Genomic DNA, 21,824 nt, shown 5'->3' with positions numbered 1-21,824 from the left:
TGAAAGCTTTTTAACTGCTGTGCACAGTACCAATAAATTAACACCTCCCTGACTTTAATTAATGCACCATAATAGGTGTGTGTTTTTTTTGTCAGCATTGTTACTATGAATGCCAGGATGTCTTTTCCAGGATAGGATTAGTCCAAAATATAGGCTTGGACTACCTGACCTCATATCTCCAGTCTGACACAGCTGAAATTCTTCTAAATAAACTGATCTCCTCTTCGGTGTGCAACCTAATGTTTTAACTACCCCAAAGGATATCAGCCATTTTGACGTCCTTTAACCATATTTTTAGCAAATCCATATCCCCTTCACTTAAGGCACTGAGACTTCCAGGATCCTAAGCTAGTAATATAGTATAGAATGTGACACTTTTACATGTTAAAAGTAAGGCTATGTTCACACTGACATTAGCCCTGAGACTAAAAAACATCCGATGAAAATTGCAGCAGTGATCCTGGGGGTTTGGTACATACTCCTACCCATGCAGACCCTTGTGCTGCTTGTTTAACACAGAGCTATTTACAGCCTGAACGCCCACTAACCTTTGACTCATTAACATGAACTCTTATTTCCACAGTAACTTGTCTCCTCCAATCCACTGTGTTATGAATAGAATAGATAAATACATATATATCAATGCTAACTTGAATGTTTGGCAGTTAGATATACACTGATAGAAACTGCAACAAACACAACAAAAGACTAGTAACATGTCAATATTCCTGCCTTAAACAGCATTGTAGATATTAAGATATGGGTGGAGATGGATATAGTTCTTGTTCTTCATCTGTTTATAACCATTTAAATGAATTCAATGTATTGCAAATAATAAATGTTTATGTAATTGAATGCTGCACTGAACTCCTTACCGTTTTCAAATAGAGTTGCCCATTCTATTACCATGACAGCCTTAGCTAAGGTGCTTAATTTTTTTAGCTTCTTCCACCTCCAAACTAGACAAAAAGGAAGACCGAAGACAAATGAAGCCTAATGTATGCAAAGACCTGGCAGATCATGAATAGGCTACATCAGTGAGAAAAGGCTCTCAAACAAAGTTTGACAGGATGAAAGGAGAAGGTTTTACGAATCCAAGGCTTGCACTTAGTGCGACAGCGCATGTACATTACGAAATCCCAAGTAGCTTCACCACCATTTACCTCATCACGTTAAATGGGGTATAATGATGAGCAATTGCGAAAAAGCATGTGTCACTCACAGGTTATAGATGAACCGAATATGGAGCAAAAGGGGAAGTAATGGTTTCACTCTTAAGTCCACGTAAGTGACACAGTGAGTGGTGAGGGTCTGTGGTGGTGTGTGCCGTTGTGTAAATGCGTCTTTATTTGTGTCAGCCTATGTCTGTGATCTCTGTAGGGTGCAATGGTGATGCTGTGCTTCCCTGCCGACTAAGTTTGGGATGCCATCCAGAGCTCAGCTTCAGCTCCCTCTCTCACACACACACACACACACACACACACACACACACACACACACACACACACACACACACAGTCACACCCGCCCACACGGTTTCTCCTGCACACACACATGCACTGTTACACCTGCCTACGCATTTTCTCTCCTGAATGCAGATACTCAAGACACACACACACACACACCTTTTGCTCATGTCTGTGGCGCTGCATAAGGGTCTAATTAGTTTTGACACCTCTGAGGTTTTTGGTTGCCGGGGTTCAGTGCTAACGTTATTCCTCTGGTCTGGACAGGACATAACAAAACTGTGCGTGCGGTGACTTTGTTTATCTATGCACGTGTATGCCTGTGCCAGTGTGTGTGGGCGATGCTTGTTGTGATTGCGTGATTTAGTATGCATATGTGTGGGCAGGTGTGATTTTTGTGCATGTGAACTGTTAGGGGGGGGTTATCAGTGGTTGGTTGCAGCTTTAACACCAGGGTGTGGAGGCCATTCCCATCTCAGTCGTGACTCTCATCATTACAGAGCACACTGTATTCATATATTCGTGTTTTATTAATGTGAAAACAAAAATTACCAACAGCCAATAGTTACTACGGACTTAATATCCTTTGTGGCAGCTTCGTTGTACCAAGAATGTGTTTGATGCTCTGTGGGGCGTCTTTAATATCTGTCAGGAAGAAAAGGATAGGCAGGTTTTATTAGTTTTCCCTTTGATGAGACTTGAAGATTATTGGTTATTTACACTGGGAGCCAGGCTTGAGTTGATTCAAAGTTCTTCTTTGTTTGCCTGCTCACCTAGCGTAGTGCTTTACTAAGAATAGTATAGGAATAATGTATTATTTTATAGATTTTTTTTTTCACGTGCTGCTTCCAATATGGCAATACTGAAAAAAACTAATATCACACAATTTTTTATTTTTTTTTAGTATAAATATCAATATCAATATTGTGTTTTTTTTTCCTGCTTTCAAATCACACAATAAAAATAAATGCTACAAACGTGAATGTGACGACAAAGGAGCAACATTAATTGTAGAGCACCTTTCAAACACAGGCAATTTAAAGCGTGCATGCATTAGAACAACATTTAAAAACGCAATTACAAAGGATAATAAAATCAATTAAAATAGAATGAAATGTGAGAAAATAGAATACAAACCAAAAAATGAATAGACAAAAAAAATACAATTACAGTGCTCTAATACAGACCGTTTTCACAGTAGATATAATAGTTTGCCATGGCAACAAAAAACAGCACAGTGTAATCCATACCATTAACAATGGCTCTGTTCCTTTAAATTTCCCAGTAAGCTTTGCTGGTAGGACAGCATGCACAGTACCATGACCGTGGAACTGACACATCTGAATTGAATGCAGTCGTTATTATTGTTAACAATTCCGCCTGTGTTATGACAAGAAAATAGAGGACATTTAAAATAATCAGAAAGCATAGTAGCTAAGAGGCATCATGTTAGCTAAATGCAGCTTCACCGTTTTTTGTTCTGACTCAGTGTACTACTAGCTGACTGCCTTTTTATCTTTCTAAAAAGATAAAGACCTCATATCAGGATATTGTCTGATGACTTGTCATTTTGTATGTTTGATTCAGGACTTAAATTGGTGTTTGAGTACAGCGCTTGAGTAATTAAACATAGCTCATCACCGCGTGTGACAGAGCTGTCATATTTTCTTGTAAGAGGAAATTAGAGAAATGATTGTATGGCATTGCTAATCAGGCCGCTGTGTTGTGGCTCTTTCATGACGTAGAGTTAGGGGGTGTTTGGACCTCCTCACACTGCTCTGATTCTAATTTAGCTTCCCCTCCCTCTGCGCTCCTTCACATTAACCAAGACGTTGCCATGTCACGCCGGCCATGTCGTGTCCTCTCCTTTTGTCTTCTTGGCCTTTCACTGTTATCTCCCCTTCCCCCTATGTACTAATTCATATCACTCCACTCTGCCCACATCTTTTCCTCCGCTCCTCTCACCTTTACTTTCCATCTTCACCACCGTCTCTTTTCCCACTACTGTATTCTACCCTTCGCTCTGTTACTCCCTGCTGACCTCTCTCCTCTCTTCCACCCACTCTCCTTGCAATAAGCACTGCAATGAGGATCCATATTGGATTATCGTGTTTGCCATTAGCCTCTGGGTTGACAGTCTAATTGCCTTCATCCACCAGGCCTGACCCTGCCAAACTTGCATTTGCATGTCCACAGAGAATACCGGATGACCTGTCCATTGAAATGCTACAGAGATTTGGCGAGACAGCTAGAATCAGAACTCGAGTCCTAGCCTTTGTCCACCTTCCCTCATTTCCATGTCTGCATCGAATACTGGCTAGTTAGTATGTCCAAAGTGCCGGCAGGACCAGGTCCTGCCAGAGTTGACGAGCTAGGAAGTCAGGAACTGGTAATCATCTTTCATAAAAAAGTTTCTACTCCGAGCCGAGAGCTACTTGCTACCCCCACTGGATAAGCTCAATGCAGAGCTCTCGTCATTTTATGTTTCACACGCTCCCAAGTATGAATATGTATGCTGCCTTCAAGCACTTAATGTTTTGGAGTCTGTGTCAAAATCAACGGCCACAAATCTGCCACATCCTCAGGCAGACACACAGACACACAACCTGTTCTTCATCAGGTTTATTATCAAAAGACAGCATTTCAGTTCCTTCTGTTGATCAGAGACTTGAATTTTTCACACTGTTAATGACCTTGTTGTCTCTCTCTCTCTCTCTCTCTCTCTCCCTCTCCCACCTCCCCGTCTCTCTTCCATCAACTTTGTTTTCCCGCTCAGGGCCGATGCACGCGAGAGAACTGCAAATACCTGCACCCGCCCGCTCACCTGAAGACCCAGCTGGAGATCAACGGGCGAAATAACCTGATCCAGCAGAAGACAGCGGCCGCCATGTTGGCTCAACAGATGCAGTTCATGATCCCCGGCACCACCATGCAGCCTGTGGTTAGTGCTGGTCTTTTTGCTGTGGTAAATAAATGTCAATGCACTGTGTGACTCACCATGAAAATAACAGGGAACTCTGTTACTGTGCTACACTTTAAAAAGTCTGGCTTTGTTCCTGTTTAAACATCTTTATTAGGGCTGTCTATCAATTAAAATAGTTAATCGCAATTAATCGCCTATTAATCACACATTTTCCATCTGTTCAAAATGTACCTGAAAGGGATATTTGTATATTATTTTATAATCTCAATCAACATGGGAGTGGACAAATATGCTTACTTTTTGCAAATGTATGTATATTTATCATTGGAAATCAGTTAACACCACAAAACAATGACAAATAAATTGTCCAGAAACCGTCTTGGCAGTGTTTCCGTTGTAACCAAAATCTGAAGACCAACATATTTAAATCTCCCCGGTCATAATGTCCGGTTAAAATAATTCCCTGTACAGTGTATGCAGCCGGTCTCTCTGTCTGTAGTCACCACTCTGTAGTCTCACTCAATGTCCCGCCCACAGCACTATGTGATTGGTTACACGTCACGACTATCAACACCACTGAAAGCTGCTGTGCCTCTGCCGGTCAAAGCCGCTCTGGTGAGCAAGGAGAGGGGCTGTGTTTTGAACATAAGGCAGCAGATATTACTGAAGTTGCAAAAACGCCCAGTGCTTCCACACAAAAGGGAAATAGTAGTTACTGGATGTTCAGTTCTATGAGTACCAGAACCCCCAAGGAGAGGCAGAGGGAGCGAGACAGCGTCTGGACGTGGGCGAGAGACGCGACCTGCAACCAGATTACCATAGTTTATAAAAATGCAGTGCAGTGAGGATACAGACATTTCATACAACAGACGTTTAACGCGCATTCAACCTGCGTTGGACCCAATCAGAGACTCCAGTCCAGTGCACTTCAGTCCATAGTCATCGTGACAGAACCTGAGGTAATGCATCAAAAATATTTGTGGCGGTAAAACAAATTGGTGTTAAGACGTTACTATTGCGTTATTTTGGCAGCCCCTAATCTTTACATATCAGGTTACCTACATTATTCTGACTGAAGTCCCCCTTTATGCCAGTAATATTTTCTATTCGTGCCATAGTCTTGGCAACAGCTTTAGCTGACAAGCAGGGCATGACTCACTGAGAAAATATGAGACGTCTGTTACAGTACATTGATACGGCCTTCTATTAGATACTTTACTATTATTACTATTTTCAGATTACATTTCAGGCTCAAGAGATGAATATGTTCTCATACCAGTTATTGAGTTGGCCTTGAGCAAAAGCACTAAACTCCCCAACTATTCTCTGGGAGTTGCTCTGCAGTCAGCGATAGACTGTGGTTGCACTGGGCAGCTGCCAGGTGGGAACATGTTGAACTGCATCAGTGTAAGGCTGGGTGTAGCTGAAAAAGAACATGCTTGCTCAGCAAAATCTTCCTGACATACATAGAGGTTAAAAAAAACACCTTCTCTTGTTTCTACCGTCGCTTCCTTCTCTCTCCACTTTTTCTCTGAAAGCTATTCCTCTCTGTTCCCCTGGCTGTCTCTCTACCTGTCACACTCTCTCCCCACTTCACCTCTCATCTTTCTCACCCACCATTCTGCACAGCTGCGCCCTCCGTTCATTTGTCTCTTGTGTCCCTTTCCTCTAACTTTTCTCCCTCATTTTATCGCTGTACCCTCATTCTGCTATTCACCCTCCACTCCCCACTGTCTCTCCCTGCATCCATCATTTTACATCTTTGCCATTAAGCTATTTTTACCATTTTTTAATTAGGAATGTAATTTTTGTTGTTGCTGATAAAACAAGAAAAGAAAAGCAGACAGAATATCTTAAAGAGCAGTCATGACAACAAAGAGGAGCTGCTCAGGTGTTGGTAAACTGTCTTTTCTCTCCATGTACAGCAGACGTTTCCAGTCAGCCAGGGCCTGGGTTCCAGCGCAGGTTTGAGCTACGCACCCTACCTGACTCCCATGTCCCACAGCATGGGCCTGGTGCCCACAGACATCCTGCCCAACACCCCCTGTATGGTCCCCGGCAGCCCGCCTGTCTCCGTGACTGGTGGCTCTTCCTCCAACCAGAAACTACTGCGTACAGACAAGCTGGAGGTGACCCACCCAAATAACAGTCTCTCTCTCTCTCTCTCTCTCTCTCTCTCTCTCTCTCTCTCTCTCTCTCTCTCTCTCTCTCTCTCTATCACACAAGCATTAGAGCTACTGTATATCGTACCTAATGTTGTCTTTGAGGTTGTGAAGTGACATTATTGTAACACCTTAGTGTGATTATGGGTGTGAAAGAGATGCAACAGATATGTGGTGCTAATGAGTATCAGTTATAGCACAGGGTATACTAGTTTTGATACAATAGTCACAAATACATATGTAACGTCTGAAAAGATATTCCTCATACTGTGCAGTGAATACAGAAAAAAAAAACACTATAGCGTACTAATTACCTCCATGGTTACCACGGGAGTTGGCATAGCAACAAATAAAATACAGACACCCACATCTTTAACCTTTGATTTAACTTTTTGATCACTTGGATCACTTTGAAATTGCCTTTGAATAAACCCAAGTAAGCAATTTAGGTTTATAAAGAGTCAGATTTTTACAGAAAGCAGAAAAGATTTCACTTTATTAAAATAATTAAATTTCATATCATGCTAATTGTGTCACAATTTCAAAAAGTAGGTGAAATGTGTAACTGCTGTTTATACCACCAAGTGTTGTGTGTAGCTGTAGTATTTGTTTAATTTCAACTAAAGGCTGAAAGGCAGAACAATAATTAATCTAAACAACAGTATCAGCCTCCTTACTTGACAGTTCTTTCCCTTTTGCATTATCCTTGAGTGTAAGTTAAGGAACATCTTGTCTTACCCCTTAACCAAATCATTTAAGGCTTGTATCAGAAACATGACATGAAAAAAAAAAAAAAAGAGATAGTGGTCAGATTACAGTAATTTAAATTGGAAATCACCCAACACAAACTGGTACTTGCTAGACAGCCACAGTTAGACTGGGACAATTACGACAACTTCAGCAATCTCCATCTGCCCCCTGGCAAACAACACTGAATGAGAATAGCTTGGCGATTGAGGATACTTTTTTTTTTCACTACATTTTTTGTGATAAACAATAATCTCCCTAAGACCTTGAGGTGATGCGTAGGTGTGTGCCTGTATGTGTTTTTCTCAGGGAGTGCTATCACTAAGCAACTGAATGAAGTTGGCTCTAATGAGAAAGTATTCCTGTGAGACACATACACACTCTCACACAAAACCAGCATGCGTGTTTTTGCATGTATGTGCTTAACTGTTGCGTGTGACGTTCTCTGTGTGTGTGTGTGTGTGTGTGTGCGTGTGTGTTTGTGTGTGTGTGTACTCTGTGTGTGTGTGTGTGTGTGTGTGTGTGTGTATGTGCGTGTGTGTGTGTGTGTGTGTACTCTGTGTGTGTCTCAGTCCCAGAGTGCAAGTCAAAAGATCCCCATGTGATTATGCCCAGGCCTCTGAACCGTTGAACACTGACTGGATCAGTGACTCCACAATAATTTGGGTTTGGCACACATTGCCCTTTAGTTACATGGTGTTTAGACCTTTTCACACCAAGTCCAAAATGAATTTATTGTCTGTATTTAAAAAACAAAAACATTAGCATGATTTTTAAGTCTGGTGCAGCAGAATTAAAGGTCCTATGACATGCTGCTTTTTGTATGCTTTTATATAGGCCTTAGTGGTCCCCTAATACTGTATCTGAAGTCTCTTTCCCGAAATTCAGGCGGGCCAAATTTTCTGGGCAGGCAAAGCAGAGAAAGGGGAGGTAACCTTGCTCCTTATGACCTCATAAGGAGAAGATTCCAGATCGGCCCATCTGAGCTTTCATTTTCTCAAAGGCAGAGCAGGATACCCAGGGCTCGGTTTACACCTATCGCTATTTCTAGCCACTGGGGGACCATAGGCAGGCTGAGGGAACTTATATTAATTTTATAAAACCTCATAAAGTGAAATTTTCATGCCATGGGACCTTTAAGTAAAACCTTGCTATGTAAGTGAGATTCTTTGTGCAAGAAAGCTCATATTTTGAGTGCGTTTATTTAAAAAAACATGATATCTTTTGTACAAATACATTGGCTGTGGTTTTAAAAGTCCTTAAGGCTTGTTGGCCCTTCATGCCGTATTTAAATATGTATAAACATTCTCATTTTCAAAACAATCAGACATGAAAATGTAAAATACTTTAAAAAATCTAAACATCTAATATTGTCATCAAGATTTTGATGGCTATTAACTGTGGAGTTACTGTGCTAGTTGGATGATCATGCACTACAGTAAGAGGATGACCATAAATAAATAAATTGGATGCTATGCAATGAGTATTATGCTGTTTAATATTGTTTCCAGACAAAGCTCAAGTATTCACGGTTTGTTTCTTTTTCTCTTTTTGCATACATACATCTGTGTGTCTGTCCACATCTGTGTGTTTGCGCGTGTGTGTTTGTGTGTGCCTGTGTGTCTGTCTGTCTGTGTGTTTGTTCGTCCACCTGATTCTCCTGCTCCCAGGTTTGCCGTGAGTTCCAGCGGGGCAACTGCGCTCGCGGGGAGACCGACTGCCGCTTTGCTCACCCCAGCGACAGCCCCATGATTGACACCAGCGATAACACGGTCACCGTCTGCATGGACTACATCAAGAGCCGCTGCTCCCGCGAGAAGTGCAAGTACTTCCACCCCCCGGCCCACCTGCAGGCCAAGATTAAGGCTGCCCAACACCAGGCCAACCAGACAGCTGTGGCGGCGCAAGCCGCCGCCACAGCTGCAGCCATGGTGAGAGCACAACACTAAAGCCTACCTACTGTAACCTGTACCCACACAGTGGTAGAGCAGGAAACAAACACACATACTTGTCCTTGTCGTAACCAAACAAATCTCCCAAGGTTCCTGCTTGTTTAGAGTACTTCTAGAGCAAGATCTTGTAAGGGACAGTAATTTACTTTTATAATAATTTTATAGTACCTATATACAGTTTCCTTTCCAACAAGAGCTTAGACTTCCATTGTAATATCCATCGAGGCTTTAGGGCACCAAATAAACAAGTTTTTATTGGATTGGATGGTAATTTTATGGTTGTGGAAGAGCAAGTAAACACAATATATACAGTAGTATTACAGTAGTACAAAGCTGCCATGCCTAGTAACTGCTACCTGACTTTTTACAAAGCACAGATTGTTTAAATTGGAGATCATAGAGTAGCTTATTGAACATTGTTTTTTGGTGATCTCTTTTGAGCAACTCTGTACCAAATAATAAAATATATGGAACCACACATAGGCTCTCTGAATACATGTGACATAATTACAAATCATCTCGGCTTACACAATATGTATATAACGCATGCTGTTGATGATGACACCCACAGCAACATAAAATGTGGAGCGCTGCTTTATTACTGTATAAAACATACCCACCTCTGCTGGTTTATTCTAGTGGACTCCAGTGTACAATTCAATAACAATAGTCATCCTAAAGTGAGGCCGTTGTATACAATAAACAGGGTTTAGTGAAACCTAAATGCATCAGTATAATGCTGCAAGAACAATCTGTTATTATCTCACCGCAGTCCGCTTTTATTTTCCAATGCCCTTGGTTCGTACAGAGACAATGTGCTGGCTCACCCTCCCCCCATACCACCTCCCCCCTGCTCTCAATGATAAGTGCGGCTCTCTGCAGATCACTGTAAATTGAATCGGGGATGGATGAGGATGTAGCCTCACGGGTGGGGGTTTGCCCTCGTCTGCCTTTAGTTGGAAAAATCCCCCAACATGCTGAGGAAGAGAAAGACAGACAGACAGACAGACAGACAGACAGACAGATGGAAATGCAGGCAGACAGACAGTGGAAAGTGTGTCTTGGCTGTGCCCCACCCTTCCCAGGCTGGCTTCTTTTGAATGGTCCTTTTGGCTGCTGCACTCGCACACCTTGTACTGCGCCAGTGTGCTGACTGACTTTTTTTCCTCCATGGCATGGGCATGCTTTATGCGTTGCACATACCTCTCTCATTGGCTGACTCCATTGCTGCTTGCTCTCTTTGTCCTTCCTCCATAAGTCCACAGTGTGGATGATAAGTCGACCACGAGTTCAGGTTAGTTTCGTTTGAGCATTTTGTAGAGGCTGCACGAAAGTAGGAAAACAACACAGAATTGAAACATGCATAAATAAAAGAGAGCCTGAGACCTCGAGGCACTATAACCCGATGTTGACCCATCAGCGCTGTTTCCTTAAAGGCACACTGAGTACCTTAGCTCAACACCTTCCCCATCAGGTACACAATGCTTCGTCAAACAAGAAGATTTAGTTTATCTTCCTAGTGCATTCGCTTCACAGTCCTTTGCTTCATACTCCAGTGTTCCTCATATGCCCCAGTTTATCAACTTTATGACCCAATTCCCAAATTACCACCAGCAGTTACAAGCTGTGCTATAGGTGAGCAGGGTTAACCTTAGGACAATGAGTTGTTTAGTCAGCACCTTCTAATCCAATTTTCTATTAGCCCTTAGCCTAAGCTGAATCACTTTTATTGAAGCAGAGACCCATAAAACCTGTATTGCTGCACTGCTGCAAATGGGTAATATCATTATCCATAATTCACTTTTTTTTCCTACTTTTTTTTTATTTCTTTTTTTTAATCTAAATAAAATCTAGCAAATAGGCTAAAGTGTACTGTAAATAAGGTTACACATTAACTGATACGGTCACAGTAAGAAGATCCTATTATTGAGATTATGTTGTTTTACTGTGCCACATTATGTGTTGCTTGCCATGCTGTAATCTTCTTCCTCATTGCGAGTCGAATGCAGTCATCTTTGCTTTCCATGTCACTTTAATAGACCATCTGGCATTTGAACTAACCACACTGTTTAATTCTGTTAACAATACAGTGCATCAGCAATGCCTTGTTGCTCTTCTATAGGATATATATTGTTATATACTATTAGAAAATCCACATACATGAAGCAAGAGGCTTGTGCATGGATCCCCTTAACTGCTGTGCTCATCACATCCATCAATCATCTTTTTTTTTTTTTTTTCCTCTCCGCAGTGACATTGAATGTGAGGGCACTTTTTAAATAACTTAACAAAAGCATTAAGTTGAAATAAAATATGACCTCGTTAAGTTAGCTACATACTAATATTAGATTCGTAAAACACTCTTAGGTTTTAAGAGATGTGTTGTCTCTAGGAGGAATATAAGTATAAACAGAGCTCCACATTCTGTGATTTGAACTATAACTTTGAACTATACATTGCGTCACCACCCCAAGTTCATTGATCACACTAACAAGCCACATGCGCTCACGATGCAGATTTAGTTTGAGGATTTGTCACTTATTTCAAGGACTAGACATGAATCAACACCACTACAGAGAAAGGATGTGATCGTTAAACTACTTTTTGTTAGAACCACTTATTGTAGCTACCACATGGGTGACAGCTTTTCAACAGCCCCCTCATAGTGTTTATCCGTAGTTGCCTACACAAACGTGTCCAGTTCTTATTGCCAGTTGTGAGGACAGAGTTCAATAATTTGAGGGGCTTTGACCAAAGGGCTCACTCACATCCCAATCTGTTGTGGGTGTTTTAGACATTTCTCAGGCCCAAAGCCACCTCCAGGAGCACTGTAATTATTGTGTGTGTAGGACTGTAGCACTTCTTGTTCAGATCTCAGATAAAGTGTCAGCCCAGTATTTCTAGTCTGAAACAGTTGTGTTTACTGCTAGAAAAAATAAATAAAATTGATTTACTTGACGTTGCTACTAAATGCTTTCCTAGTAGTTTTGAAATACATCATAGAATCTTCTTTTTTTTTAACCAAGGGTTAATGTAGATGCTTTTTTGCTTTTGTACTAATTCAAAAAGTAGCAATGTTTCTTTAAAGTAAACAAAACGATTTTTGTTTATGTGCATGCCTATTGTTTTGTATGTGGTATACTTGCATTCAGATTATTTTTGATTTTGTTTTTTTCCTTCTCACCTATCCACAATGCAATGCTGTCCCCCATGACGCACCTCTGCTTGCTGTTACCTGTATGTTAATACGCTTGAATCCCATTGGCCCACTGCCATCATGTGCTCGCTGCCTGCTAATTAAAGACTCAGTCGACTGCCAAAGCAATGAAGCGACCCCTCGAGGCAACTGTAGACCTGGTACTTTGACCTTTCACCTTTTGCTTTGCATGTAGCTTCTTTAATTGTACTGTAGCCACTCACAAAATTTAAGTTTGCTCTTTTGTCTTTGTGAAACCCTGTATATCACTTTAAAGTATACATATTTATCATTTATGATCACCAGTGGCCATTCTAGATTGTACTGTACATTTAATAAACTACAATGTAATGTTAAAATAATTCCAGTTATCACACTATTTTCCTTAATATGTTGTTTGCTATGGTGTAGTTTCTCATTGTCCTTTGTGATAGTTACAGCAAGTTTCCATTTTTGCCTTGTTGTGCTGTGCATAGACAAATAACAGATTTGCAAATATCAGTGTTGACTTGTGTAAACAAGTATACAGATCAAATCTACTGTTCTTCTGTTGTGTGTGTGTGTGTGTGTGCGTGTGCGTGTGTGTTTTCGGTGGATAGGCGTTCCCCCATGGCGTCCTCCAGCCCCTACCAAAGAGACAAGCACTTGAGAAGAGCAACGGCTCCCTGTTCAACCCCAGTGTTTTGCACTACCAGCAGGCGCTGGCCAACGCACAGCTCCAGCAGCCCACTTTCTTTCCCACAGGTAAGAGCTCCCAATCGATACACATGGCACACAGAAGCACTCATAGGTATGCGGAGCATGCAAACACACAGATACACTCACTGAATGTGCTCAGCTAACCTTCTATCCATCACACATGTATCTTTTTTGGAGTTTCTCGTGCTAAAGTGAGAGCACCTGTCACGATCAGTTACGTCTGTTTATTAGCCTTATACTTTCTTTTGAAAGGGATTTATTTGAGTGACGCACATAAGGAGCCCTGCTGTGATGGTGTGTGTGCTAATGTTTCAACTATTCACCATGCCACCCCTAAAACTTTGATGTACTACCTGCCAATATAACATGTCATTGCTGCCAGGTTGAATGGCAGTGCAGGCTTTGATCAGAGCAATCAAATATATGATATATTACCACTTAAATATGATACACCTCACTCAACTGTAACACCCAAGCATACAAAAGAACAAAACAAGCCCAGTTATTTGAAACACAAAGGCTCTGTAACTTTTTCAGCTCCAAAACCATAAGCCTTAATGACTTAACTTTGAGCAAACGCAGCCTTTTTAATGTGTATTTAACATCAACATTGATCATTTCGATAAAAAGCCATTTAAAAAAAATTATTCCAAGTTTTCCAAATTAATCCTCCGAACAAAATGCACTCTCTGTCAGCTCCTCTCATAGAAACTAACAGTAGCTTAAGCCCCCTTGGGTCACCCACTAAATAAGTTAACTTAGTAACCCTGGGTCAAAGTCATGTTTGCAAATCACGTTTTATACAGACCTGCTAAGTTTGGGATGGAAGGGGCTTCTCCAACCATGTAAACAAAAACAGTAGGAACCAGATATTTGACATTTACTGTTAACCCCCCTTCCCTGAATGGTCCTGATGCAGTAAACCCTACCCCGTGTTCATTTGATCTAGATCTGGATGGAAGCCTGTGCACATCATTGTACTGACACTGCATGATGCTGCTGCTGTTTGGCTCTATCACCTCTTTAATTTTCTCTTTTATTATTTAGTCTTCTATCTATTCTTAGAAATTTCTTATTTAGATTGTTCATTTCGTTCCCTTAATTTTTAGCATGTATATGCACATTTGTGCAGCTATTTAATTACACAGAAGACTTAATTATAGGAATGTAGAATACTTTTTTGGCTGATTGTGGATCAGTAGAAAAAAAGTGTATCAACTTTATGACCAGATAGATCTCAGACACCAGAATGGTCAAAATCGAGTCAATTTTATTTATATAGCCCATAATCACAAATGTGTCCCAATGGGCTCTACAATCTGTACAACAGATGATCTGAGATACAGATAAGGAAAAACTGATTATCCTGATTATCCATCATTTCCTTCCTTCGCATCTGCAAACCAATAATCTCATTGATCCAGCTTTGCAACATATTCAATGTGTCCACAATTTCATAACCTAGAGTCTAAGTGTGCTTTATGTTTGATTTATCTGGCACTTTATAGAAACAGTATTTTCTGAACTGAATAAGGGAACTCTTCTGCTTGCTACTGTTAACTGCATTCATAACTGGCTGACAGCACCGCTGTAGCAGGAGCATCTGAGCTGAGTGAAGTCTTCAAGCTTTTTTTTTTGTCTAACCTTGTTGTTCTCCCTCTCAATTAACCCATTTATTTCCTTCCTTCTCTCTCTCTCTCTCTCTCTCTCTCTCTCTCTCTCTCTCTCTCCCATCTTGGTCTCCCCCCCTCTCCCTCTCTCACTGTCTTTCTCTGCATGAATACAACAGGGTCAGTCTTGTGCATGACTCCTGCTAGCAGTCTTGGTAGGTCCTGACCTTCCCTTTGCTCTCTCACACACACTGTTTGATGTATAAGAGTAGGGGGGGTTGGAGCGGGATGAGTGGGCAATATCTGCAGCCCTTCCAGGTGAGACAAAAGGTCATTGCTTCACTTATGATCTCCTGTGGCGGTGGTGAAACTTTAAAGTGCTCTAGGAAAGTGTCATCAAACTGTCCATTTCTTTAGGCTGAGATATGATATGAAACACATTTTTGTATGTCCATTTTGTATCACCTGAAAGAGTTGTGACTTTCAGTTCTTGTTTCCCTACTGACTTACTCGCTAATGACTGTTTGTTTATGATGAAAATGGTAGATAAAATACTGCAGACTGAGCTGTTCTTAAGCTGTAGGATAGCTACTGTCTGTTTGCTGTGCTGTGTTGATCAGGAAATTGAAATCAGTTTCCCAGAGAAGTTATTTCAGCCACATGGCCAGGGCATTTGTCTCCGCTAAAAGGGGATGGGAACTACAAAAAAAGTCCCAGTCTGCTTATCAGCAGGTCTTACGTTAAGAAATGTAAACATGATGACTTGGAATAATGATTTTAAACATCATATCAAAACAATCTATCTGAGATACATGTTTTTGGCATGCGCGATGAAGTAGCCGCCTGGGCTTTTGGCATCTTCCTACTATTTAAATTGTCAGCCCACATGAATTAGAAAACTAAAATTCCCATCACTGCTGCCAAAAATGTCATTTGATTTATTGTAATTGGTGTCTTGTGCGCCTCAACTTCTCTGGGAAAAACAGCAAACTGATTTTCCGTATAAATTTCCTTACTTGTGATTGTAATCAGCTTCTCTCCTCTTGTTTTTTTTTATTTTTTTTCTCCCATGCTCTCCTTTTTCTTTCTTTCTTTCTTTCTTTCTTTCTTTCTTTCTGTCCTCCTTGCTTTGCATTGTGAATGGTTGCATGCCATCTGCCGGTGTAACCCTAACGATGGCTTGCTGGCTCTCTGTAACATCTGCCACCACCACCACCATCTACAACAACTACAACAACAACAACAACAACAACAAACGATACCGTCGACACACACACTTCACAACTGTTGCCATGGTTACCATAATGCTCCACCTACCTGTCCATCGCTACCACTTCCTTCCCTCTCCCCCATTCCTCCTCCCTCTCCCCCAAACAAAGTCCCAATGATGTACAGTGCTACGCCTGCTACTGTCTCTGCAGCAACAACTCCTGCCACAAGTGTCCCCTACGCAGCAACAGCACCAGCCAATCAGGTTTGCTCCTTTTTAAAGCTTTTTTTCATCCGTCCCTGGAGCTCTGAATAAGTACTGCCTTCTTATAGTGAGCCGAATAACCTGCAGCTGAGCCTTAGCCCACGCCAAGCCCCTCCCCATGCGTCCATCCGCCTGCACTGGGCAAGCTCACACTGGGATGAACGCTCTGAGTGGGTATTTTCCAGAGAATTTAAAGCAGAGGGGCTACCTGGGCAAGCCGGTGACAGTGCACTCTATCGTATTTCTCGTAAAACATCGTGCACAGCTCCATTAGGCGCTCCCAACAAGCACTTCTTCAGAGCTCCCACATTTGCAAAGTAGTATTTGTGTTGTGTTGCACTACTTCCTGGTTTTGTTTTGCATGTTAAGTTTTTTCTTTTTCTTTTTTTTTTTTCACTTTTCTTGTCAAATAAGCCTCTTCATCTGCAATAGGGGGCACCATCTGTACTGCTTGTGTGCTATGCAAACACACACACAAACACACACATTCAAGCAAATACATACAGGCAATTTATGCCGCACTTAAAGCTGGTTCGTAACAGCTGCCATGTTGGATTTCTTTTTCCTGTTTCCACCCCTCCCAGTTTCATCTTTTTACCTTTCCCTGGTCGCGGGATAAAAGGGAGAATAAATCATGAGGTTACAGTTACGGGCCATGCTTGTCCGGCTGAGACAGACACAGGAAAAATGATCACAGAAGCAGTCTAAAAATGGCCTCTGGTCGGCGGCTATCCTGTTGCTGCGTGTCAGCGGGAGCCAGCGAAGCAGGGCCATGTTTAAATGCCAGAGTGGAGCATGTGTGCCCCATTTTTAACCTGGAAATTTCAGCACAATGCTGGCACTCTGTCCTTACACAGCTGGTAATCATTTACTGGTAGTTCAGTATAGAGGTGCCTTGAGGACACACAGATGAACAGAATAGAAGTGTTCCACAGGTAGAAATATACTGTAACTGGAAAACCATCACGTCATTTTCAGCGGGTGAAAAATTGTCTTGCTGCGTCAATGTACACAGAACATACTGTATATTAATACCAATTTCAGTTAGAGAATGAACACCTTTTAAAAACTGTTCCCATCTGGAATAAAAAAAAAAAATGACAATGGAGGCTTTATGTAAAGAAAATTTGAATCACAGGTTTGTTTAAAAAAAAAAAAAGAACATTAATCATTTCTCTGAGATGGCCAATCACCCAAGGATTCGGCCCCTCATAGGCCAGCAGTGTGTGCACTTCCTGCGAGTCACCGTCTCTTCCTGTAATTGGCATGCAGCAGCAGTAGCAGCAGGAAGCAGAGCTGCTCTTTAAAGATGCATGTGGGACAAGGAGCAGAAGAAACACTGACGTCAGCCCTCGCTGTCTGTCTCCGTCTGTCCCCCCTCTCTTTCTCCCCCCCCCCCCACCCCCCACTCTCCGCCCTGCATAAAGATCCCTCCAGCTAGGAAGCAGTTAACACTTACAATCACCAGCTGTACTGCCACAGTACATGCCTTGTTTACTACAGTCACGTCACCCATCGTATGGTTTTTCAGAATAAACACCCAGATTCTTCTTTGTTTTTTTATTTTTTGGAAGGGCACGTGATGCCGACGTCACCGTTTGCTGAAAAACAACCTCTCAGTCCCAAACTGTGAGCTGCAAAGCCTGAGTTTGTAGCTAACACTAGCTGGTTAGCATCAACCATTAGCATCTCAATCATTGTTACGTGGCTTCTTCAAGACAATTTAGAGTGAGAAGAATGAAATGAGCATAATGATATTAGTAATCCTGTAAAGAATGTGTTAATTACCTCAGATGTAAACAAAATGGCTCAGTAGTGAGTAGCACACATGCCTAGAGGGACAGGGTGTTGCAGACATGTTGAGAGGAGTCTGGTCTACTCATGACCGTCTCACGACAAGCAGGAAACAATCGCACCATTCCATGTTCTGGCTCATATTAACCATGTGTCAACAGTGCTTTTGGTCTCTGGTAACGTCTCTGCTCTCGCCTGCTGGAGATTGTGAAGTTGCAGCGCCCTCTACTGTCCGAATGTGGCATTACATGACGTACTTTACAGGCTGTGTGTGATCTGCCTTCTGAACTGATAGGAAGATGAATTGTAAGAATTAAATAGAATATGAGGTTGTTATATTGAGCGGCTTTTCGGGCTAAGGGACCAGGCACCTCCTTGTGGAGAGGACCTGTCATGCTTATCACATTTATTAAAATGAACAGACTAGGTCACTAAGATACAATGCAATTACAATAATACGTTACATGGTGGTAACGTCCACCATGATTCTGTTAACGCACACGATCATCATCTGCCAGGCTGACACATGCTGCTAGTATCACTGCAAAATAGGACCTGCAAACAATTCTTGGTGTTTGTTTTTTCCCCACCTGTGGTGCCAGACGGGTGGGGTGTACCATCCTATATGTGGCTGATCCCACCCATCTGGCACCCAGTAATATTTTCCTATTTTCATCCTGCACTGTGGAGCAGCCTTTCCTCTCAGCCTGTGCACATCACTCACTCTCTACCTGTGGTAACCTTTTGTGATGTGTGATGTGACCAGTGGCTTCTGTCCTTTGCTGGCTGTCTATTGTATATTAACAAGCGCCATGCTGCTTTTTACTGTGTTGGCTTGCTGCCAGTGGCAACCACATGATGGCAGCCAGCAGCTCTTCCACCTGCCCCTAGACAAAACCCTCTCTTCTTCGCTCTCTCTCTCGCTCTTTGTTGTTTGTTGGATTAGTCTTTATCTCCTAAAGAGAGAATACCCACAGAGGTGACCAGACCTGGGTCAAATGCTATTTGCTAATTATTAGAAGCTTTTGCTCTCATCTGCATGAAACACCAGGCGACCCCAACTCGACCACTAAGACAGACTATTGACCACCCACCTGATGCCTATATGTCTCCGAATGCTTCAACAAAGTGCAAACAGCGTGTTCATATTGTTCCGAATGGGCCACACTCATAGGTGGTGTGAAAAGCCTGCCTTCACAGCCTCCTCCTGACTGCCTTCCACTGCCCACTGATCTCTCTCCAAGTCCTTTAAGAGGAACTGGTTTCTCTCTGATCCGACATAGATCTGTTCCAGCTACGAAACGTTCTCTGAGTTTGAGCTCGACGGTTCCCGTAGCCACTTGTGAAATAGTTGCCAGCAGCTAGCCGGAGAATGAATCGATGTCTGACCTGGACTGCCAACAAAGTACGTTGTCTTGTTGATATTTGTGCAGACCTTCTTCGTGTGTTTTACTTTTCTCCTGACAAATCTAACCAATGAGCGGAGTGAATGTGCTCACCTGGCCGTTAGTGATGCATTTTGGATCATTTTTATTTTATTCTGTGTGAAAAGAAAAGAAAAGAAATCGAATCAAGGGGAAAACGCAACAACTTTATCGACTCATCAGATCAAACAAACTATAGGTTTGAAAATGCCTGAGGAGAAGTTCAAATTCTGCCTACTTTCACAGCTGGCCAATCAGAGCTAGGACATATTAAGGGGAGCGCTAAGGTTGTCAGATGATCCGGCGAGCACTTTGTTTGAAGCACAATAAGGCCTTAAGTCGTCAGAAATAAAGGCAAATAGTGTTTGACCCAGATCACACTAAACACAATAAAGCATAAATTCTATGTATACGTACGTATATTCTTATATGTCATAAGTATAATAAAAAACTCTCTCTCTCTTACAGGTTCACTAAATTTGTCTCTCCTTGTGTCCTCTCCTTCCTTTTCTTGTTTCTACCTCTCTGTCTCTCTCCTCTAGATTATCCTGAAGTAAATTTCAGGAAGGGAATGGAGTGTTACGAAGCTGCACTAGGAAACCCAAAACAGTCCCTGTGTAAATACTACCTTACCTCTCCCATAGAGGTCCAGCAACCTGCATGCTAAGAGTGTAACACTTCATTTTAACCGTAAGAACTGCAGTGCCGGTGTAACACACACACACACACACACACACATTTAAAAAAAACAAGATATATATATATATATATATATATATATATGTATATGTATATATATATATATGTATATGTATATATATATATATATATATACTGTACGTATTGCTAGAAAAAAAAAACTATTAACATGAAAAAGTCAAAAATATTCTTATGTATAGTACCACATACATAGCAGACACACTATAGAGGTCATTTTAACAACTGTTCTCCCAAAGTACCGTGAATCCCCTCTCTTTCATATTTATTCAAAAATACACTGCACAATGTTCATCCCTTTGGTTAGTAAAACAAACAAAAAAAAGATGCTTGATTTGCACTATACGAGACATATAGTGCTTAATGTTTTAGTGGAAAACAGGAAGAGTCACAGAAAACCCGTGCACAACCACACCAACGCACTCGGCGCTTTCAAGAGTGTTCTTGTCTCGCGGTCTTTGCTTTTCTCTCTACAAAGTTGAATGTCCTTGGGGCAGACAGGCTCATGTTTTGTTAATGTGACTGTCCCTGCGAGGGGGTACCTCTGTGACCCTCATCTGCCCCAGATGCTGTTAAGATGCCATGATGAAGCTTATGCTCCCCTCCCCTACTGCCAACTTTTCATCTCCGGAAACATCTTGCCAAAGTTGAAGAGGTCGGTGGAATCAACCTGCCAGAAAGCAGAGCCACATTTTAACACCCTGATAATTGTTTTTGGGTTTTTTTTCTTCACTTTTGCCATTGCGAAAGCTGTTCACAACGCACCCTTTATTTGTTTTGGTGCTGGGTTCAGTTCTTTGTTCAGGAGGAGTGGCGGGATAGATTGTGCACGGATTTTTGCATGCAGTTGGGACTGGGGAAGACAGTGCCCAGTGTTGACAGAAGATAGTCATGGCCGTTACCGAAAAGCCTAAAGGCTCGGGTCTGTGCCAAGGGCTTAACCAAGCTTGAGGGTTTTGTTCCAGACTTACCAAGCCTTGTGAGTGTGTGTGCATGTGTGTTCGTATCTGGAGACTGATGGTCTGCCGGCAGACTGGGACTTGAAGCGAGGTCTTGCAGGTGATGACAACACCGGGCCTGGTAGGAGAGGCTTTTGGGGGGTGGGTGAGGGACTTAAGTGCTAAGACTAAACAAAAAAACGGTGCATTTGACGACGCTCGTCAAGCAAAAGATGACTTGAACTTCGACTGGAGGGCTATCTGTGACCGTCGGTTGTCCTGTCCAACCCTACTATCACCGATAATCCTGTTCCATTTTAGAAAACTGTAGAAGTGCCTAAAAAATGCTCATCAACAACACATTCATCCAGAGTGTATCACTAAAAGTCACAGACACAACATACCGGCTGTCAGAAGCTACATGGACCTTTTTGGGAAAGACATCACATTTCGTGAATCGTAACTAGGAAACAGTTTCCTAGTTACTGTTCATCAACATCACAAGTGACTTTATCGAAACGAAAAGAAGTCAAATAAATGACAAATCAAAAATAGCTTTGTAGAATGTCTGGTGACTTTCATGGTGTACCATCGTTTCTTACCACGGTTTGAGTAGTTTACATGAGGAACGTGAGTGAGGAAAAAAAAATGTATTGTATGTAAACTGTGTAATGTATGTAAAGTGTCTCTTATTTTGAGAGTTTATATCCATGGTTCTAGAA

General features: G+C 41.8%; 1 protein-coding gene and 1 long non-coding RNA gene across 23 annotated transcripts in view; one reads left to right on the top strand and one right to left on the bottom strand.

The window, feature by feature from the left end:
• Nucleotides 1-20,219, top strand: part of mbnl2 (muscleblind-like splicing regulator 2) — a 51,571-nt gene extending 31,352 nt beyond the window's left edge. For 3 of the 22 annotated variants that reach the window (XM_039792604.1, XM_039792603.1, XM_039792605.1), the window contains exons 3-9: nucleotides 4,243-4,431; nucleotides 6,315-6,518; nucleotides 8,969-9,229; nucleotides 12,554-12,607; nucleotides 13,046-13,190; nucleotides 14,935-14,970; nucleotides 19,990-20,219. In XM_039792604.1, coding sequence (XP_039648538.1) covers nucleotides 4,243-4,431; nucleotides 6,315-6,518; nucleotides 8,969-9,229; nucleotides 12,554-12,607; nucleotides 13,046-13,190; nucleotides 14,935-14,970; nucleotides 19,990-20,114 — 1,014 coding nt within the window. In that variant the 3' untranslated portion in view covers nucleotides 20,115-20,219. Of the gene's footprint in view, nucleotides 1-4,242; nucleotides 4,432-6,314; nucleotides 6,519-8,968; nucleotides 9,230-12,553; nucleotides 12,608-13,045; nucleotides 13,191-14,934; nucleotides 14,971-16,134; nucleotides 16,230-19,306; nucleotides 19,429-19,989 lie in introns of all 22 variants that reach the window. The other 19 variants (XM_039792614.1, XM_039792607.1, XM_039792611.1 and 16 more) reach the window with 19 other exon arrangements.
• On the bottom strand, nucleotides 10,006-11,095 carry LOC120554037. The gene is made up of 2 exons (XR_005638288.1): nucleotides 10,454-11,095; nucleotides 10,006-10,227 (listed from the first exon to the last, which is right to left on the bottom strand). It is a non-coding gene; the product is annotated as an uncharacterized LOC120554037 (long non-coding RNA).
• Nucleotides 20,220-21,824: the final 1,605 nt, after the last annotated feature.

Source organism: Perca fluviatilis, chromosome 24 (assembly GCF_010015445.1).
Source record: "Perca fluviatilis chromosome 24, GENO_Pfluv_1.0, whole genome shotgun sequence".
Lineage (NCBI taxonomy): Eukaryota > Metazoa > Chordata > Actinopteri > Perciformes > Percidae > Perca > Perca fluviatilis.
Note: the sequence above shows the minus strand (reverse complement) of the source record. Positions and strands in the feature narration are given on the sequence as shown.